Source organism: Schistocerca gregaria, chromosome 5, assembly GCF_023897955.1.
Source record: "Schistocerca gregaria isolate iqSchGreg1 chromosome 5, iqSchGreg1.2, whole genome shotgun sequence".
In the NCBI taxonomy this organism is placed as follows: domain Eukaryota; kingdom Metazoa; phylum Arthropoda; class Insecta; order Orthoptera; family Acrididae; genus Schistocerca; species Schistocerca gregaria.
The window spans coordinates 486,319,842-486,342,654 of NC_064924.1; the positions used below are offsets into that span (position 1 = coordinate 486,319,842).

General features: G+C 43.3%; 1 protein-coding gene across 1 annotated transcript; it reads left to right on the plus strand.

The window, feature by feature from the left end:
* Window positions 1-11,577: 11,577 nt before the first annotated feature.
* On the plus strand, window positions 11,578-19,563 carry LOC126272125 (neuropeptide-like 3). Its single transcript, XM_049974725.1, has 2 exons — window positions 11,578-11,649; window positions 19,205-19,563. The coding sequence occupies exons 1-2, from the start codon at window positions 11,638-11,640 to the stop codon at window positions 19,430-19,432; spliced, it is 240 nt and encodes a 79-aa protein (XP_049830682.1). The 5' UTR covers window positions 11,578-11,637; the 3' UTR covers window positions 19,433-19,563.
* Window positions 19,564-22,813: the final 3,250 nt, after the last annotated feature.

Sequence of the window (22,813 nt, forward strand, 5' to 3'; positions counted from 1 at the left end):
CACACCTAGATTTCGTGTGAAGGGGAATTTAAAATTTACTTGATTACAGTCCTTCCCGGAAACTAGAATACCAAAGATCATTTTAAATTCTCGATATTAACGGGAAAACATTTCACAGTCTTGTTCAGCTAGATACAATCGCTTGACTACGTAGGTATAATGTAGTAAACAAAATATTAGACCTCTATGAAGAACTGAAAGTGCATTTTCATACTGTGGTAGATAAAGAAAAAAGCTTTATGTCAGAAGCACTAAATGAGATGTTGCAAGATGATGTAAACTGTGTACTCATAGATATGCACGCACCAAATGATGTGGATATTACTGGGAATCAATATAACTCAAATGATCAAGTTAAGTGGGCTGAGTTTAATGGACGCGAAATTTTGACAAGTTCTTACACATTTTAGCCAGGAGTTTTGTACCGTAAAAGTGCTGGAGGATCTTTAATTTTGAAAGAGTTAATTGCAGTTGCATTATTGCTGATGTCACTATCTATTCTAATGATTTAGTGGAAAGAGTACTCAGCATTACGAATGCAACAAACCGAAAAGTGAGAAATAGAACGAAAACGGAAATCCTTAGTGCGTTGTACGAATTAAAGTCCATCTCAACTCAGTGTTGAAATGATTTTCTGTTCACTAAATAAATATTTGAATCATTCAGTAACTCAACTTATTCAACAGCTGTAAACAGCAAGATTAAATAAGATGAAAGTAAAGTTTGGTAATCAAAGCCATACATGAATATGTCCCTTGTGTAAGTTTGGTATAGTAGCTGATAAGTTCTCAAATTTAAAAAAATGGCTCTGATCACTATGGGATTTATCATCTGAGGTCATCAGTCCCCTAGAACGTAGAACTACTTAAACCTAACTAACCTGAGGACATCACACACATCCATGCCCGAGGCAGGACTCGACCTGCGGCAGTAGCGGTCGCGCGTTTCCAGTCTGAAGCGCCTAGAATGGCTCAGCCACAGCGGCCGCCTCTCATATTAATAAATATGATAATTAAGTGTAACTGTGTTTTAATTTAGTAACTACTCTATCTTCTAGCTTCTCACTATTGCATTTACAATAGGATTATATTTCGACTGACTTACTACCTCAGTCGGTAGCGTGCGTGGTTTCAGTTGCCGTCTCAGTTCCGGAAAATCTCTCTTTGAAGAAGAAGGTTACCTGGTGTGTAGTCTGGATTGTGGAAATGTGAGCGTGCTTGAGTGTCTGTTACTGGTTATTGAATAACCAGCCAGGTCTCTGAATTTATTTCACGATTGTCACTGTCAAGTCATATGACAATTTGGTCTCTAACAACTGTTTTGTTGTTGTGGTCTTCAGTCCAGAGACTTGTTTGATGCAGCTCTCCATGCTACTCTGTCCTGTGCAAGCTTCTTCATCTCCCAGTACCTACTGCAACCTACATCCTTCTGAGTCTGCTTAGTGTATTCATCTCATGGTCTCCCTCTACGAATTTTACTCTCCACGCTGTCCTCCAATACTAACTTCCTTTGATGCTTCAGAACACGTCCTACCAACCGATCCCTCCCTCTTGTCAAGTTGTGCTACAAATTCCGCTTCTCCCTAGTACCTCCTCATTTGTTACGTGATTTACCCATATAATCTTCTGCATTCTTCTGTAACACAACATTTCGAAAGCTTCTTGCCTAAACTATATATCGTCCATGTTTCACATCCATACATGGCTACAATCCATACAAATACTTTTAGAAATAATTTCGTGACACTTAAATCTATACTCGATGTTAAGAAATTTCTCTTCTTCAGAAACGCCTTTCTTGCCATTGCCATCTACATTTTACATCTTCTCTAGTTTGACCATCATCAGTTATTTTGCTCCCTAAGTAGCGAAATTCATCTACTACTTTAAGTGTCTCATTTAGTAATCTAATTCCCTCAACATCGCTTGGTTTAATTCGACTACATTCCATATTTTAGTTTTGCTTTTGTTGATGTTCATCTTATATCCTCCTTTCAAGACACGGCACATTCCTTTCAACTGGTCTTCCAGATTCTTTGCTGCCTCTGACAGAATTACAATGTCATCGGCAAACCGCAAAGTTTTTATTTCTTCTCCGTGGCATTTAATTCCTACTCCAAATTTTTCTTTTGTTTCCTTTACTGCTTGCTCAATATACAGATTGAACAACATCGGGGATAGGCTACAACCCTGTCTCACTCCCTTCGCAACGACTGCTGCCCTTTCATGCCCTCGTCTCTTGTAAGTGCTATCAGGTTTTTGGACAAGTTGTAAATAGCCTTTCGCTTCCTGTATTTGACCCTGCCACCTTCAGAATGTGAAAGAGAGTATTCCAGTCAACACTGTCAAAAGCTTTCTCTAAGTATACAAATGATAGAAAAGTAGGATTGCCTTTCCTTAATCTGTCTTCTAAGATAAGTCGTAGGGTCAGTGTTGCCTCATGTGTTCCAAGTAAGTTAACTGATTAAAAATGGCGGTATTTTGATTTTTTTGTTGATAAAAGGAAGGCGATACTTTGTCTGATTTTTGTTTACAATTGGCTATAGTGGAATGGAAAAACTGATTTTTGTTTACAATTGGCTACAGAGGAATGGGAAAACATGGCAACGTTGGCTCAATGGCCAGATGTAAGACTTATCCAACTGGGAAAAGAGGACGTACAGTTTGACGTGGAATCTGAACAGTGTTGTTCCTGTCGACTCCTCGCATTGTTGAAAGGTGAACGCTAGTTTAATGTCAGACATAAAATTTTCATGGGCCGACTGGTATTTAATTCTTCGATCACTCGGCTTCCAGGAACGCGTTGTATCAGCAGACCACCAGACCCGACATTGCGCGTTATTCCCATGTGATTCAGCCTATACATTGAGCAAATACTAAAGAGAACTGAGTAGAAATTTTGAAAATAAACATTACTAACAATATTAACAATTGTCTATTATATTGTAATTCATCCTGAGACGCCAAACTAGAGATATAATGAGGAGACAATTCACGGGATAACGATATGCACATATAGGGTTGGCGCTGTTATCCTACACAAAGGAATAAAGGAGCACTGCATTCACGGAGCTGTCATTTGTACTTATGTGATTCATGTGAAAGGTTCACAATGCGATTATAGCTGCACATCGGGAATTAAAAGACTTTGAAGGTGGAACAGTAATTGGAGCTAGACGCCTGGGACTTCCCATTTCGGAAGTGTTAAGGAATTCAATATTCCGAGATCCAAAATGTCAAGAGTGTGTCGAGATTACCAAATTTCAGGCATTACCTCTCATCACAGAGAAAGCAGCAGCCGACGGCCTTCGCTCAACGGTGAAGAGCAGTGGCGTTTGTGTAGAGTTGTCAGTGCTAATAGACAACCAACGCTGTGTAAATTAACCGCAGAAATCAGTCTGCGACGTACGACGAATTTATCCGTTTGGGTAGTGTGGCGAAATTTGGCGTTACTGGGCTATGGCAGTAGACGACCGACGCGAGAGCCTTTGCTAACAGTACGACACCGCCTGCAGCGGGTCTCCTGAGCTCGTGACCATATCGTTTGAACCGTAGACGACTAGAAAACCGTGGCCACGTCAGATGAGTCCCGATTCCAGTTGGTAATAACTGATGGCTGGGTTTCGAGCGTGGCGCAGACCCCACGAAGTCACGGACCCAAGTTTTCAACAAGACACTGTGCAAACTGGCGGTGACTCCGTGATGATGTGGGCTTTGTTTATATGGAAACACTGGTTCAAATGGCTCTAAGCACTATGGGACTTAACATCTGAGGTCATCAGTCCCCTAGACCCCTAGACATAGAACTACTTAAACCTAACTAACATAAGGACATCACACACATCCATGCCCGAGGCACGATTAGAACCTGCGACCGTACCAACAGCGCGGTTCCGGACTGAAGCGCCTAGAACCGCTCGGCCACAGTGGTCGGCTGGAAACGCTGGGTCCTCTGGTCCAAGTGGACCGATCATTGACTGGAAATGGTTATGGTCAGCTACTTGGAGATCATTTTCAACCATTCATGAACCACATGTTTACAAACAACGATGGAATTTTTATGGAAAACAATGCGCCATCTCACTTGGCCAAAGTTATTCGTGACTGGTTTGAAGAACATTCTGGACAGTACGAGCAAATGACTTGGCCGAAATGGATCCCATGGAACATTTGTGGAACGTAATCGAGAGGTTGGTTCGTGCACAAAATCCCGCCCCGGTAAAGTTTTCGTAATTTTGAGTGACCATAGAGGCAGCGTGCCTCAATATTTTTCTGCGACAGTCTTCCAACGACACGTTGAGTCCATACCATGTCGAGAAGCTGCACTACGCCGGGATAAGGAGGTCCGATACGGTATTTGGAGGTATCCCTTCGTTTTCGTTACCTCAGTGTAAGCTGACAGTAACGTACAGAGTCTTCAAAAGAGATCATGAGACGAACATTAACGAAAGTAAGACTAGACTAATAGAGTGTAGTCGAATTAAGTCAGGTAATGCTGGCGGAAATATATTTGGAAATTAGAGACGAAGTTGTTGGCTGGGATATCGAAGAGCAGCCGCTTGATCGGATAGAACTACTTCCGCAGCGCACAATGTCCTTTTTCTTTGCGTTGTGTGACAGTTGTGTCTTAACCGTGTGTATTGAAGATAAGTGACTATAACGAGTGTGACTATAGCACGGACATCATTTAAGTATTTGGGCAGAAAAGCAAATGACAATGGCAGAAGTAAGGGGAACATAAAATGCAGGCTGCAAATAGCAAGAAGATCCTTTCGGAAAATACAAATATATTAGTCGAATATAAATTCTGGAAGTCTTTTATGAAACTATTTGGAATGTGTCCTTACACAATATGGGGAAAAACGATATTATAATGACGTTAGAGAAGGGTAGCGGACGTCGAATCGAGGAAAATTTTCCAAATAGTCAATAGCCGAAAGTACGTCATTGGTGATCTAAGGCCATGAAAGAGAAGGCGGTCAGTGGCGAGCGAACGTAAGTCTATGCATTTAAATTAAGTTGGTCCCGTAGTACCAGTTATACTGAAGAGAGAATTACAGAAGAAATTAGATGAAGATAGCAGTTTCAGCTAAATTTAGGTAAACTTTAAATTCTTATCTATGGCTGATTATCTTGAACGTGAATTTTCCGTGACATTTTCTGGGTAAACCTTGGCTGATATGTCAACTACTCTGAAAGTACCATAATACTATTATTTGTCAAGGTAATAAGCTGTACTTCGGAAACAGTAGTGCAGTAATATAGTCGATCTGTGGTAGTGACAGGTGCGATGTTTTTAATAATAATTAATATAAAGGACACATATTTTTATTTTAAGTAATATACAGTGTACAAGAACGAACGTCTGTTCTGAGAGGTACAATAATACTATGACGCCAGTTTTATTTTTCTTGGTGACGACATCCTCCTGAATAATCCATGCCGGGAGATCCAAATGGGGGACCATTTTATCTCAGGAATATTTTACCCAGGAGGATGCCATCATCATTTAATCGTACAGTAGAGCTACATGACCTAGGGAAAGTTATAGCTGTAGTTCCCCTTATCCTTCAGCCGTTCGCAGCACCAGCACAGCAAGGCCGTTTTAGTTGATGTTTCAAGACCAGATCAGTCAATCATCCAGACTGTTGCCCTGCAGCACTGCCCCTCCTCAGGAACCACACGTTTGTCTGGCATATCAACAGATAGCCCACCTACGGTATGGCTGTTCGTATCGCTGAGGCACGCAAGCCACCCCACCAACGGCAAGATCTATGCTTCATCCCTCTAAAACATATTATCGCCTTATCTGCAACTACAACTTAAAGGATAGCCAATTTCACGATAAGCTCCACGACAGACTGTTTCGCTTTCGGTTGAGTGCCAGCCATCACATTCTATCAGTTCTCATCAAACCGCTATACCAATATGATTCTCTATGTATTATTTGAGCGTGGATGCCTAGCTGAATGTCCTGTACAGTCTGTAACTCCCAAGAAGTTCACCTTCAATCTCGATGGTGCACGCCTTTGTAACATTGTGGCGCACCGTTTTTCATTCGGTATTCATGGTGCAAGTTAATGCTGTGTCTTGAACATTTCTTGAATGTCGACGATGTCCATTTTGTGAAGTGTCATAGATACATCCCATAGAAGATTTATTTTTGCACCTCCCGAACACATTTTCTCTCACCTGTCCTGAAGCACAAGATGAGTCATTAGCAGCTAATATTTTTCCTCTAATAACTGTTAACACTTTAAAATGAGCCTGACTAAAGATTGAACTTGCGACCTCTCCCTGGGCTTCCTTATTAGTGGAAGCAGTCACTTCCTTCACATATCTGGTGGCCTGCCTACGGAATGATTTGAACTGGAATGACCCAGTAAAGTTAGTCGTAGGAAAAGCGGAAGTCAGACTGAGATTCGAAGAATTCGTTCAGCACCAAGAATGCATCACACAAAACCTCGTTCGAGCATTACTTGAGTACTGTTCGTCAATGTGGGACGTATACCAGATAGTATTGATAGAGGAAACAGAGAAGATGCAAAGAAGAGCAGCGCGTTTCATTGAAAGTTTGTGGAAGTCTCAAGGGGATTCCCAGCCAACTCTAGTGGAAGATAGCGCGTTGTTTTGCAGTTAACATTTAGAGAGCGTGTGTTTGTAGAAGAGTCGACCAAAGTAGTCCTTTCTCCAAAGTACATCTCGCGAGAAGACTGAGGATAAAATTAGATTACACCTCACATGGACGCTTTCCAACATCGATCTTCCAGTACTGGAATAGAGTAGGTGGCTTGCGGAGTCTAGATGTAGGCACGGTTACTGGAACACATGCCAGTGGTCACGCGTGAGCACCAGTGTTCAAGAAGGGTAGTAGGAGTAATCCATTTAACTACAGACCTATATCATTGACGTCGGTTTGCAGTAGGGTTTTGGAGCATATACTGTATTCAAACATTATGAATCACCTCGAAGGGAACGATCTATTGACACGTAATCAGCATGGCTTCAGAAAACATCGCTCTTGTGCAACGCAGCTAGCTCTTTATTCGCACGAGGTAATGGCCGCTATCGACAGGGGATCTCAAGTTGATTCCGTATTTCTAGATTTCCGGAAAGCTTTTGACACCGTTCCTCACAAGCGACTTCTAATCAAGCTGCGGAGCTATGGGGTATCGTCTCAGTTGTGCGACTGGATTCGTGATTTCCTGTCAGGAAGGTCGCAGTTCGTAGTACTAGACGGCAAATCATCGAGTAAAACTGAAGTGATATCAGATGTTCCCCAGGGAAGCGTCCTCGGACCTCTACTGTTCCTGATCTATATAAATGACCTGGGTGACAATCTGAGCAGTTCTCTTAGATTGTACGCAGATGATGCTGTAATTTACCGTCTAGTAAGGTCATCCGAAGACCAGTATCAGTTGCAAAGCGATTTAGAAAAGATTTCTGTATGGTGTGTCAGGTGGCAGTTGACGCTAAATAACGAAAAGTGTGAGATGATCCACATGAGTTCCAAAAGAAATCCGTTGGAATTCGATTACTCGATAAATAGTACAATTCTCAACGCTGTCAATTCAACTAAGTACCTGGGTGTTAAAATTACGAACAACTTCAGTTGGAAGGACCACATAGATAATATTGTCGGGAAGGCGATCCAAAGGTTGCGTTTCATTGGCAGGACACTTAGAAGATGCAACAAGTCCACTAAAGAGACAGCTTACACTACACTCGTTCGTCCTCTGTTAGAATATTGCTGCGCGGTGTGGGATCCTTACCAGGTGGGATTGACGGAGGACATCGAAAGGGTGCAAAAAAGGGCAGCTCGTTTTGTATTATCACGTTATAGGGGAGAGAGTGTGGCAGATATGATACACGAGTTGGGATGGAAGTCATTACAGCATAGACGTTTTTCGTCGCGGCGAGACCTTTTTACGAAATTTCAGTCACCAACTTTCTCTTCCGAAAGCGATAATATTTTGTTGAGCCCAACCTACATAGGTAGGAATGATCATCAAAATAAAATAAGAGAAATCAGAGCTCGAACAGAAAGGTTTAGGTGTTCGTTTTTCCCGCTCGCTGTTCGCGAGTGGAATAGTAGAGAGATAGTATGATTGTGGTTCGATGAACCCTCTGCCAAGCACTTAAATGTGAATTGCAGAGTAGTCATGTAGATGTAGATTATTATTATTATTATTATTATTATTATTATTATTAAGCTTTATATTACTTAGACTACTTTTTTTCTGTGATGGGTGAAATTCTAGACTGAAGCCTCTGATGGACTTCAAGCTCTTTCAGCATCTCAGAGGGCATGGTTTATTTTCTGGGAAAAGAAGCGCACACAGTCTTAAACCACAAAGACCTGTAGTAATGAGAAACCGTTACAATGTCCTTTTAAATTCTTCAACTGCATTAATCTTTTCTACCTTGAACGGCTAGAGACAGGACGTTCATTTTCACAGGACATGTACATTACTATGTTCTGCAGAAATGTTTAGCATTTAAACCATGTCGGCCCTCGGGTTCAGGGTCAACATACATATCGCGACAAAACACATCATAACGGTAAGGTGTGCCTGCGGCTCTCGTTTTCGCTATAAACCGGAGGTGATGGACGAGTAGCACATTTGCAGGATACCCATAGACGTATGGGCGAACCTTACCGTCACATCAGGAAGTTTGAAAGAGGGCGCATTATTGGCACGAAATAACGTGATGCATCCATCAGGGAAACTGATGCTCGTGTGGGACGAAGTGTTTTGGCAGTGCAACGGGTGCGTCCAGAATGGTTCACGGAAGAACACAACGAGAAGAGTCAGATAGCACCAACCAGAATACCACCTGAAAAGATCCTCCTCGGCTCTGGCGCAGCACTGGAACTGTGTAACACATAGTACACTATCAGGGGTGACAGTCCATCGCCGTTTATTACGGCATGGGTTAAGTGCGCGTCGTTCACTCGTCCGTCTGCTTTACACGAACGTGCAGGAACTTGCTAGACAGCGTTGGTGCTTGGGACGACATGACTGGAGGCAGGAATGCCATCAAATAGTGTTTTCGGACGAATCCAGTTCCTGCTTGTTTGAAAATGACGCCAGGATTTTGGTTCGCCGCAGACAGGGCGAGTGGCATCACAGTGACTGCATTCGCACAAGACATACAGCGCCAACTCAAGGCCTTTTGGTGTGGAGTACTATTGGCTACGACCATAAATCACAGTTGGTGCGTCTCCAGGGCACAGTGACCAGTGTGACCTATGTGAATGACATCCTGCGACCCGTAACCATGCCATTTCTCCCCAACATCGCAGATCCCATTTTTCAGCAAGAAAATGTACAGCAACATGTTGCTGCACGAACACGTTCCTTCTTAGTTCACAGTATGTCAGCCTTCTGCCCTGGACCGCCAGATCACCAGACCTGTCCGAATCGAAAATCTGTGGGATATGGTGAAACGACGGGTGCAGTGATATGGTTCAAATGGCTCTGAGCACTATGGGACTTAACATCTGTGGTCATCAGTCCCCTAGAACTTAGAACTACTTAAACCTAACTAACCTAAGGACACCACACACACCCATGCCCGAGGCAGGATCCGAACCTGCGACCGTAGCTGTCACGCGGTTCCAGACTGAAGCGCCTTAAACCGCACGGCCACACGGGCCGTCTTGCAGTGCTATGATTCAATGCCAATCACAACAGATGAACTTTGGAACCAAGTGAACGCAGCGTCGCTGAATATACCACAGGATGCCATTCGCGATTTATACGCATCGATACCATCACACATGAAACAACTCGTCAGGGTCCATAGTGGACCTATGTTTAGTAGGCAACAGAGGCAACTGAAATGCTAATCGTTTCTGCAGAACATACTAATGTACATTTCCTGTGGATATGAACGTCCTATCTCTCGTCATTCAAGGTGTTTCACTTTTCTGAACATTTGTGTATTTTGGAAAATTATGTTACAACTTCTTTCGTTTTTTTCAGTTTTTGCCTTTCTCCCTCTCTCAGTTCGCCTACTACCTTCCTTGTTGATAGCGTTCATTTTGATGAAAGAGCACGTCCTTACGAAACTCATTACACCAAAGTTCTGGCAAAATAACGCTTTATAGCACAACGCAGAACCCTTGCAATATTTTCATATCACCAGTTAGTACCCGTACTTTTATACCATTTGTTGACAGAAAAAGAGCCCTGACTCACTTTTTGAACATCTTTAGCTTCAGTAACTTCCTCTATCAGTTTGCTTACTACCTTCGCATTTTTTTCCCTGCTGACCGTGTTCATTTTGATGAAAGAACGTGTCCTTACGAAACACATTACACGGAAGTTCTGAAAAAACAGCGCTTTATAGCTCGATGTAGAAGCCTGCCAATACTTTCAGATGACCAGTTAGTACCCGTACTTTCATAACAATTTGTTGTTGACAGAAAAAGAGTCCTGACTCACTTTTTGAACATGTTTAGCTTCAGTAACTCAACTCTGTGTCGGGAGATACGATCCTGTAAATATGCATTCTTTTCCCTAAGATCTTATATTTCTTTTTCCATAATTTCTAATCGTTCGCGTAAACACACTTTGTCACATTCACAGCTGTGTTTGTTTTCACGATTAACGCTTTGTCTAGTAGCAATTTATTCATTAGTCGGAGATGTATTTACCTGTAAAATTTCTACTTCTTTACGGTAGCTTTGTTATTGTGCCCGAATATTTTTCTCGTTATTAGGCTCATAACTACCCCCTAAATCAGCTCAGCACCGAACGATGGTAGATTTAGAACTGAAACACCATGAGTCGTCATCTTGATTTGGAAGGAATATTCAACAGTTCACTTTTCAAGCTCCTTTCATAAACCGATACGGTAAAATTTATTGAGCAGACAGGAGAATTTTCAATGAAAAAACTATACTTCTACAAGCATTCATCCATTTTCGTTTCGTCTCACTGTTTTTATAAAATTTATGAAACTTAATTCCTAACTTACTTATTTGTCGGCTGTGATTAGTGCAACTAGCGATCGGGCAGGAAACTATTTTATTCCACTTAAAAGCTTACTCTAACAAATTCCTCAGTTCACAGATAATTGCGGCATAGCTCTGCAGTCAATCGCCAGTATATAATAAAAATTCACACTGCCGTAAAAAACTTTGTTTTTTTTCTCGTGAAAACATAACAACACAATACGTTATGGAAAATGAGGGCCGCTGAGCGCTGGGTTGGTCACTTTAACGTCAGCGTCGCAGCTTGCTACTGAACATACACCTCGCGACGCCTTCTCTGTGATTTAGTATCCGTGCATGTAAGTGTAGAAGATATTTTAAGGTGGAGAGCTGCTTGCTAACTGATGACTACAACAACAATAACGACTGAGCACTACCGCAGGTGCAAGTGCAGCGGCAGTAGCGGGCACCTGCCGGGACAGAGGGCGTTTCCTGATGCGTGGGAGCCGCGGCGACCTCTGGTGGCAGCGGGTAGCGGAATGCCGCCGTCCGCGGATCAAGGTCCTGTGTGGACACGCCACGCCCTGAAGGCTACGCTGACTGCCGCCCTATATAAGAGCCTGCCGGCCGCTGGGAGTCATCAGTTGGCACCCTCCGCCCAACAGCGACAACAGACTCTCTCCTCACCTGCCCAACATGAAGTTTCTGGTGAGTATCCCATGTCCAGACCGAGTCCGTCTCTTGCACTTTGTGGTCTAGCTTCCTGTTTGGGTATAACGATAGACTCTCGGTTCTACCACAGCGAATTGCTGGTCAACCAGATAGGGTTTTCAGATAGTTATTAATTGAACACTAAAAGTACAAAACGAAGAGTTATAAGAAAAAATGGGCTTGAAAAGACCGCTGTGCAAACCTTTCCCTGAAGAATGGATAGCTCTGGGACTTACTCAGAAGCCTTAAGGAATAGGCAACTTGTCGATTCCCTGAGCGATAGATGGGGATTTTTTTTTTTTAGTCATCAGTCTTATGCGGCCCACCATCCCTTTTTCATCTTTTCATCTCAAAGCAGCAATTGCAACCTGTGCCATCAATTATTTACTGAGTGGGTTCCAACCTCTGTCTTCATCTACAGTTTTTACCCTCTACTGCTCCTTCTATCACATGGAAGATATTCTCTGACGTCTTAAGACATGTCCCATCAGCCTGTCCCTTCTTCTTGTCAGTGTTTTCCATATATTCCTTTCCTCCCCTATTCTGCAGAGAACCTCATCATTCCTTACGGTATCAGTCCACCCCAGTTTCAGCATTCTTCTGTAACACCACATCTCAGAATCTTCGATTCTCTTCTTTTCTGATTTTCCCACAGACCATGTTTCACTACCATGCAATGACGTCCTCCAAACGCGCATTCTCAGAGATTTAAACCTCAATTTAAGACCTATGTTTGATACTAGTGGAGTTGCCTTGTCTGAGAATGCCCTTTTTCCGGTGCTGGTCTGCTTTTTACGTCCTCCTTGCTCCATTCATTATGGGTTATTTTGCTCCCTAGGTAGCAGAATTCCGTAACTTCGTCTACTCCGTGATCACCAATTTTAATTGAGTTTCTCACTATTGTCATTTCTACTGCTTCTCATTCCCGTCTTTTATTTTCTGGTTTACTCACAGTCCTTATTCTATAGGCTACTCATTACACTGTTCATCCCATTGGAGAAGCCGGCCGGTGTGGCCGAGCGGTTCTAGGCCCTTCAGTTTGGAGCCGCGCGACCGCAACGGTCGCAGGTTCTATTCCTACCTCGGGTATAGATGTGTGTGATGTCCTTAGGTTAGTTAGGTTTAAGTAGTTCTAAGTTCTAGGGGACTGATGGCCTCAGATGTGAAGTCCCATAGTGCTCAGAGCCATTTGAACCATGTGAACCATTGGAGAAATCCCGTAAATCTTCTTCACTTTTACCGAGGACAACAATGTCATCAGCGATTCTAATTATTGATAGCCTTTCGCTCTGAACTTTAATCACATTTTCGAACCTTTCTTTTATTTCCGCCATTGCTTCTTCGACGTACGGATTGAACAGTAGGGGCGAAAGACTGCACCTTTTCAATACGAGCTCTTCGTTCTTGGTCTTTCAGGCTTATTAATCCCTCTTGTTTCTTATTCATATTGTATATGACCCTGTAAAATTATAGAGCATCAAAGTTTATTGAAGACTTTGGAAGTAGTGGGTTCAGAGAGGTGAAAAGTTGAGGACATTACATTGGTTCAAACAGTTCAAGTTAGCCTGTCACGCCCAGTCCAACACTACAGTCTTCGTGGATTACTCTCTTGGATTATGCAGGCTGTCTGTGACATAGAGTCCAGCTCATGACTCTTAACAGCGCCTGCTCTTGTAGCTGCTCACCGAGATGAGACTTTCAAAGTGTTAGGAATTAAGTGGATTCACAAAGAGCAGAACAAAATGTTATCAGAAAAAACTGGCTAGGAAAGAAATCAGTGAAACCTTCTCTTGAGGAATGGATTCTCGGGAAAACTGCCGAAGCATTCAGGAAAAGACAATCTGGCGTTCTGCCGCACAGTGGACGGGGAAATTGTAATGCTGAAAGGCATCGTAGGTTACTGACGGCTTTGGAGGTACGTAATGGAATACTCGATGAAGTTGAACGTAGCTTCAATATAATTGAAACATTTGTGGTGAGTATTCCATGTACTGTGCAACAAAAGTAGCCTATATTCGTTGGTTCCGTGGACCTGTGCTCTAAACTTGGGATCAAGCGAGGTTGCGCATTACACTCACATTCTAGGGACCGACTGTTCAAAACCCATCTGGCCATCAAGATTTAGGTTTTCCGTGATTTCCCTAAATCACTTAAGGCAAATACAAAGATGGTTCCTTTGCAAAGGGCTAGGTCGATTTCCTTCCCTATTCTTGTTAATCAGAGTTTGTCTTCCATCTCTGATGATCTTGTTGTCAATGGGACGTTAAAAACCAATCCTTCGTTACTCTTTCTGGACCAGTTGATCTTAGATGTGCCTTCTCTGCTGGTAAATAGGTGATTAAGCATTAAATACGAAACGAAGGGAAATTAGAATGGGTGAAAATTTTTCCTTGGAAAGTGGACAAGTTGTTAGATACTAGCTGCGACAGTAGAAAATAGGTAACCTGAAGATGCTCTGAGCAGTCGGGTAGAAAAATCATAGGGTAAACTGCAACTGGAATGTGGGTCATACGCTTTTGACGGCTTTAGGGGTTGCAGGTTCACAGTAGTGAAGAAGATGAAGTCAACAACAAACTGACTTATACATTTCAGGTGGTTATCTCAGGCCTAGACCAACAATAGAGCCTGTTAGGTTCTATCTGACTGTGCAGCTCTGTTCCAATTTTGTGTCCAGGCTGTGAAACTTAGCTGCGCCTTCTCCAACAGCTGGTCAGTCAAGTGGACACTCAAATTACTGACGAGGAAATATTAGCAAAATGGGCTGGAAAAAAAGTCAGCACTTACCGTCGCTCAAACATGAACAAGTGATGGGATAAGTGTTGAGGCATTAAGAAAGAGTTAACTTGGGGAGGCATTGAGAAGTAGAACGGGTGGCATTATTGAGCAGATAGAAACTTCGGGAATAGCAGTTCCACGGATGTGAAGAACTTATCACAGTACATGAAGACAACATCAAAATGGATGACACATTTACTTGATACACCGTGACGAGTCCAACAACAAAGCCTACATAGGTTAGTCTCTTGGACTTACAGGTGTATTCCGATTTCAGACACAGTAATGACGTCCTGGATTAACCTTTTCATATAGCTGGTTACTCAGTTGGGGTCGTCATATTGTCAGACTTTAAGTGGACGGTTAAAGTGCAAAACGAAAAGACGGGGAAAACGTAGGCTAGTATAGAAGTCTGTGTAAACTCTTCATTGAATTGTGGACCTTTAGTTATTTAGTTATATAATCCATTGGTCACGTATCGTAAGGAAGTGGAATGAATCTAATTTTAGGTCATTAATTTGTATTTATATACGTTTGTATACTGACCATTTAGAGATGACTTCACGAGAGAAAAAGTATCTTCAGCTTAACAGTGGAAATAAAGAGATAGATAGGAAAATATGGCTTTATCTAAAAGACTGATTTGGAGAATGTAGTGCTTTATGATGTGCGGTCCTATTAGATATGGTTCACTGTTGCCTTTAATTCGGGATAATTTGCGTTTGTAGCAGTTTCGGGCTACAAAGGGGTCCTCCTGTTTGAATGAGGTTATTGCATACTCCAGTCGCATAGATAACAAGGATTTGTGGCCAAAAGATGAAATATATTGAAAATTAACAGTAATATTACAGAGGAGAATGCTGGATAATTGCGAGAGAGACAGGTGCATGTTACGAAAGAGACAGAGGCAGACGAAAAATACAAAGATGCAGCAATAGGCGGCATCTACATCTACATGACTACTCTGCAATTCACATTTAAGTGCTTGGCAGAGGGTTCATCGAACCACAATCATACTATCTCTCTACTATTCCACTCCCGAACAGCGAGAGGGAAAAACGAACCCCTAAACCTTTCTGTTCGAGCTCTGATTTCTCTTATTTTATTTTGATGATCATTCCTACCTATGTAGGTTGGGCTCAACAAAATATTTTCGCATTCGGAAGAGAAAGTTGGTGACTGAAATTTCGTAAGAAGGTCTCGCCGCGACGAAAAACGTCTTTGCTGTAATGACTTCCATCCCAACTCGTGTATCATATCTGCCACACTCTCTCCCCTATAACGCGATAATACAAAACGAGCTGCCCTTTTTTGCACCCTTTCGATGTCCTCCGTCAATCCCACCTGGTAAGGATCCCACACCGCGCAGCAATATTCTAACAGAGGACGAACGAGTGTAGTGTAAGCTGTCTCTTTAGTGGACTTGTTGCATCTGCTAAGTGTCCTGCCAATGAAACGCAACCTTTGGCTCGCCTTCCCGACAATATTATCTATGTGGTCCTTCCAACTGAAGATGTTCGTAATTTTAACACCCAGGTACTTAGTTGAATTGACAGCCTTGAGAATTGTACTATTTATCGAGTAATCGAATTCCAACGGATTTCTTTTGGAACTCATGTGGATCATCTCACACTTTTCGTTATTTAGCGTCAACTGCCACCTGACACACCATACAGCAATCTTTTCTAAATCGCTTTGCAGCTGATACTGGTCTTCGGATGACCTTACTAGACGGTAAATTACAGCATCATCTGCGAACAGTCTAAGAGAACTGCTCAGATTGTCACCCAGGTCATTTATATAGATCAGGAACAGTAGAGGTCCCAGGACGCTTCCCTGGGGAACACCTGATATCACTTCAGTTTTACTCGATGATTTGCCGTCTATTACTACGAACTGCGACCTTCCTGACAGGAAATCACGAATCCAGTCGCACAACTGAGACGATACCTCATAGCTCCGCAGCTTGATTAGAAGTCGCTTGTGAGGAACGGTGTCAAAAGCTTTCCGGAAATCTAGAAATACGGAATCAACTTGAGATCCCCTGTCGATAGCGGCCATTACTTCGTGCGAATAAAGCTGTGTGCCCTGGAGCAGGTCTAATATATGAGGGAGCGTAATTCAGAAGCGTGTTTCGGTAAGCAGAAGCAGGAGGCAGTGACAGGGGCTCTCTCCCGCGCCTCGTGTTGGTTGTTAAAGGTAATCTGCGTTATGACGTATCTTAGTACGGTCAGTGTACTGTCCTTGGGCTATCGTCCATCGATACAGCATTCATGTAGTGACACGTATAATTGGCTGGAATGACTGCGCAATGAATATAAAATCTTAATGAGGTGAAAAGGCAATAAAATTATTTAATTATGAACGAGTAATCTTTGAACTAACTCACCTACGCATTCATTGAAGGCCCTACAGTTAAACATGAACTCAAAACCAGGCTGCAACTTCGATTTCTTTCGCAAATATAAATCATTGCCAGAGATGGACAACGAGAAATCTTCATCTCTTTTTCCGGCACTAAAGCCCACGAAAGGCCCGGGCATTATCGACCACCTGTCTCTGCCAATCCTCTCCTGACTTCGCCAGTTTTTTCTAGTTCCACACTCCTAAACTTCTCATATCCGTCTCTATATCATCCAGCCATCACAACCACGGTCTCCCCATTGAGCGGCTACCCTCTTGCTTTGCAGTTAGCACTTTCTTTGGCACTCTTTTTTCTTCTATTGTCTTCATATGCCCCAACCACTGACGATGTACGGTATTTGGTGGACTTTTATAGCATTCATACAATTTTTCATTGGTCCTAAATCTCCAAGCACCATTTTCACATACTGCCCAATATATCTTGCGCAGTACTTGCGTTCCTATCCATCCAAGGCATATCTAACCTGCTGTGTTATCGTCCACGTTTCGGAACCATCCATAACAACTGGTTTTGTAATCGTTTTGTAAACTGTCGCCTTCAGCTGTCTTGAAATGTTGTAGGATTGCAGCATGTTAAGAAAGCTGTAATAGCATCTGTTACCTGCAGCTGTACTTTCCTTTTTCTCTATAATACCTGGTTATCTTCCTTGACCATTCCTCCCAAATACTTAAACCGAATTCCTCTTTCAAACCATTCAAGCTACCTAACGTCTTTCCATCTTGTTTTGTTTCTTGTGTTCTGTCCTTGGGCTATTGCGTATCGATTCAGCGCTCATGTAGTAATTGGCTACAGTGACAGTGTAAAACCTTAACGAGATGGAACTAATTTCTCGGGGTCCACATTGTGAATGACAACTTCGAACTGTGTTACCCAGACATTTAGAGTAGGGGGCCAAAATTTGTTCACCTTAACATAAGCCCTGAAAGGCTATGGAAAAGGTCAAAAATTTGTATATACGTTCCTGAATTTCTTCTCCATCTCTATGCAAGTTACAATTAAATTCTTTAAACATACTACAGTCAATATTTGACGTAAACATTAAAGTTTGTCGGTAGAACTCTGGTTCATCTTGTGTACATACTGAGGTGAAAAAAGTCATGGAGTACCTCCTAATATTGCTTCGGACCTCCGCTTGTCCGGCGTAGAGCAGCAACTCGATTTGGCACGGACTCAACATGTCGTTGGAAATCCTCTGCACAAATACTGAGCTATGCTGCCTCAATAGCCGTCCATAGTTGCGGGAGTGTTACCCATGCAGGATTTTGTGCACGAAATGACCTCTCGATTATGTCCCACAACAGTTCGACGGGATACATGCCGGGTCATCTGGGTGGCCACATCATTCACTTGAATTGTCTAGAATGTTCTTCAAACAAGTCACCAACAACTGTGGTCCTGTGAAATGTTTGGGAACATGAATTCCATGAATGTTTGCAAATGAACTGGTAGAACATAAACATTACCAGTCAGTGATCTGTTCAGTTGGGCCAGAGGATCCAGCCCAAACCATTACAACCCAAACTATTATGAAAATAGCCCAAACCATTATGGAGTCACCAACAACTTGCACAGTATGTTATCAGCTCGGGTCCATGGCTTCGTGGGATCTGCGCCATACTCGAGCCCTACCATCAGCTCTTACCATTTCAAATCGGGACTCATCTATCCAGGCCACGGTTTTCCAGTCATATAGGTTCCAACCGATATGGTCAAGAGCTCAGGAGAAGTGCTGGAGACAATGTGCTGTTAGCTCGCGTCGGTCGTCTGCAGTCATAGCCCATTAACGCCAAATTCGCAGCACTGCCCTAACGGATACGTTCGTCGTACGAGCTCCATTGATTTCTGCGGTTATTTCAAGCAGTGTTCCTTGTCTGTTAGCACTGACAAATCAGTGCAAACGCCGCTGCTCTCGGTCGTTAAGTGAAGGCCGTCCGCCATTGCGTTGTCCATAGTGAAAGTTAATGTCAGACATTTGTTGTTCTCGGCACACTCCTGACACTGAGCATCTCGTAATAGTCATCATCTAATCGATTCCTAAATGGGATGTCGCATGCTTCCAGCTCCCGTCGCGCGGCTATAATATACCTTGTGTACGCGACACTACCGCCCTCTGTATATGTGCTCATCCCTATCCCCTGACTTTTGAGACCAGAGTAGTTCGTCTTCGCTTCTGTAAGGCACATCTCTTCCACTGAAGCACCACTGAAAGTTTGTCAGCGTAGTTGTGGTTCATCCTGCATGTAAGTGTGAAATATGTGTGATATATCGCCACGCAGGCGAAGTTGAGGGCAAAAAACTCGTAAACAATAAGGAAAACAGAAGCTCAGAATGTACAGTGTGGCGTGTCCACAGGTGGTGCTCTGCGTGGTGCTGGCCGCGGCGGCGGCGACCCCGCTGCCTGAGCCTGGCTACCTGGGTGCCGGCCTCGTCGCCCCCGCTATCGCCCCCGCCATCGCCGCCCCCGCCATCGCCGCCCCCGTGCTCGCCCCCCGCGTCGTCGGCATCGGTGGCGTCCTCGCCGCCCCGCAGCCGCTGGCTGTCGCCGCCGCCGTGCCTCACGCCAAGATCATCCTGGGCTAAGCAGCCCAGCAGCGCAAAGAACACATCACTCGACTACACCCTTATCCGGCCGGCAGGCGCACTGCTGACGACAGTGTTACCAACATAAAAGCCTGAAATAAATCATCTATTTTATTCGTCGCATTAAAAAACTGATCCATTTATTTTTAACTACCTCAACAGACATACTCCTCAATCCATTGTACTGGGTGTGATGGACAGCACTTTGCAGTATTGTAGTCATTCTCTTTCCTGGTTAGTTTTGCACAGTGTATGTTTCAACCTGTACAGCCGAGTCCTATCCAATAGGCCTACAACAGCCTGTAGGCCCACGAGAAATACGGACCCTGCAACGAACTTGTGACGTCACATTAGTCACCTTATCTGCCATACTTCGTGAACGCTCGGCTTCATGCAGAGCCCATGGGAAATCGATATCTCTTCATCTATATCTACATCTACGTGACTACTCTGCTATTCATAATAAAGTGCCTGGTAGAGGGTTCAATGAACCACCTTCAAGCTGTCTCTCTACCGTTCCACTCGCGAACGAAACGCGGGAAAAACGAGCACTTAAATTTTTCTATGAGAGCCCTGACTTCTCTTATTTTATCGTGATGATCATTTCTCCCTATGTAGGTGGGTGCCAACAGAATGTTTTCGCAATCGGAGGAGAAAACTGGCGATTGAAATTTCATGAGAAGATCCCGTCGCAACGAAAAACTCCTTTGTTTTAATGACTACCACTCCAATTCACGTATCATGTCTGTGACACTATCACCCTTATTTCGCGATAATACAAAACGAGCTGCCCTTCTTTGTACTTTTTCGATGTCATCCGTCAGTCCCACCTGATGCGGATCCCACACCGCGCAGCAATACTCCAGAATGTGGCGGAGAAGCGTGGTGTAAGCAGTCTCTTTAATAGACCTGTTGCACCTTCTAAGTGTTCTGCCAATGAATCGCAGTCTTTGGTTTGCTCAACCCACAGTATTATCTATGTGATCGTTCCAATTTATGTTATATGTAATTGTAATCCCTAAGTATTTAGTTGAATTTACAGCCTTCATATTTGTGTGAGTTATCTCGTAATCGCAATTTAGCTGATTCCTTTTGGTACTCATGTGAATAACTTCACACATACAGGTATCTTATCTAAATCATTTTGCAAGTCGTTTTGGTCACTGATGACATTTCAATGAAAAAGTTCCTACTAAAAGCCTTTATTTCGTCATGCGCTACGGTGAGCTTCCATGCATTTAAACCTGCACAATTATTAAACTGGTCTGAAATAAACTGCCAAAAAATATCGCAACACCAAAAACTAATTAATGTAGAGTAATGAAATTTGAGGAATACATTTGTCTAGGCAACATTGCAAGACGACAGGTTAACTTTAATGCGAGACAACCGACTGCAAACGTGAAATGCTGGTGCATTAATAACCGATGTAACCACCAGATTGCTGAATGCAAGCGTGCAAAGGTGCATTGTGTTAGACACGTGGGATGGCGTTTCATGCCTGTTGCACTTCGTCAGGCAATACGGGGACGGTTAATGCTGTTTGTGGATGACGCTGTGGAAGTCCTACGACGTCCCACTCGTGCTCGGTTGGTGGCAGATCTGGTGACTGAGCAGGCCGGAGCAACATGTCGACACTCTCCAGAGTACGTTGGGTTACAACAGCGCCATGTGACAGAGCGTTATCCAGTTGGAAAACACCCCCTGGAATGCTGTTCGTGCGTGGCACCAAAACATCTCGACTCACCAGGTGGACAAATTTGCAGCAAGGGTGCGTTCCATAGTCACGAGAGCGCCACTGCTGTCTAAGGAAATTTCACCCAGACGATAACTCCAGATGTAGGTCAACTGTGTCCAGCACCCAAATAGGTTGGTTGTACGCCCTCAGCTGACCTTGTTCTAAGCAATACACAACTATCACTGGTATCGAGGCAGAACCATCTTTCATCAGAAAACACAACAGGCCTCCACCCTATCCTCCAATGTGATCTAACTCGACAAGGCTGAAGTCGCAACGGTGGTGGTTTCGGGCATTGATATGCAACCTACAGGGCGCCTGTTCTTGCAGAAACCGATATGTAACAGTTCGTCGTGACACTGTGGTGCCAAATTCGGCTCAAATTGCTGCTGCAGCTGCTGTACGATGTGCCAGAGCCATACGCCGATGGTCTTCGCTCTCTGTACTGCTACATGGCCGTCCGGAGCCCGGTTTTCTTGTGACCGCTCATTCTCGTGACCATAGCTGCCAGCAGTCATGTACAGTGGTTACATTCCTGCCAAGACTTTGTGTGATGTTACAAAAGGAACATCTAGCTTTTCGTAGCCCTGTTACACGAGCTCGTTCAAACTGAGTGAGATGTTGATAATGGCGGCTTTGTCGCCTTTTAGGCATTCTTGACTAACATCAACTCATCAACTCCAATCTCAAAGGTAACTACTGTTCACCACAGGTTGTATTTCAAGCAAACCTAATTTGAATGCTGCTAGTGATGTTACGACTGACACTCTTATGCGACCGGCGCTAAATTTGGGTAGACATCGTCTTTCAAATGCAGAAACACGCATACCAAATTTCTTTTATGTACACATCCCCTTCTTAGTGTTGTGATATTTTTTCTCCAGTGTAGTTATTGGCTCCCTGCAGGACACAGCTGCTGGCGCTCGTAAAATCTGCTGTGTCACGTGCTGTGACGTACGTACTCTGTTTCTCCTAGGACTCGGACTACCTCTGTTGACGTCAAGTCCTGAATGCCACACACAGGCACAGAAGCAACAGAGATAGCACCTCACGGTGCGGTTTCCATTATGAGATTGTTAGTCAAACGGATATCGCGTCACATATTATCCATCACACGCAGGTCACACTACGCTGTAGAGGAACTAGAAGAAGAAATAAAAACTGTACACACTCTTCGTAATATAACTTTAAACACTGTTTGATATTCGATGAAGCTGAAGCTAGATCTAATGCCAGAAATATAGTATTTATATCAAGTAGAAGAGTGAAACGAAACATTCAAGGGAAAAAACTGGTAAACGAAATGTACACCACTGCTGTATTTTAAAAATGCAAGTAACTTAGGCCTGTTGTTTACCCAGTCGTTATTTCTTATTTTAAAATAACTGTTTGTGAAATTGCAGTCCCTAAAAGAAAAAGAAAGGGAAGGACAAAATAAAATGAAAGTTCATGGATGTAAAGTATGTGATGTTATTTCAGTGATTACAAAATCGCGTCAACTGTATAAAGAATTTGCGATTAGCCCACTTATCAGTAAGACGCTGCACCCTCTCTTACTAGGATGTAGGCATTGCTTCCGTTGGGAAGAGTTTCATAAAGGTCCTGCATTATCTTCTGAAATAAACCCTCTCACAGCTTTAGTA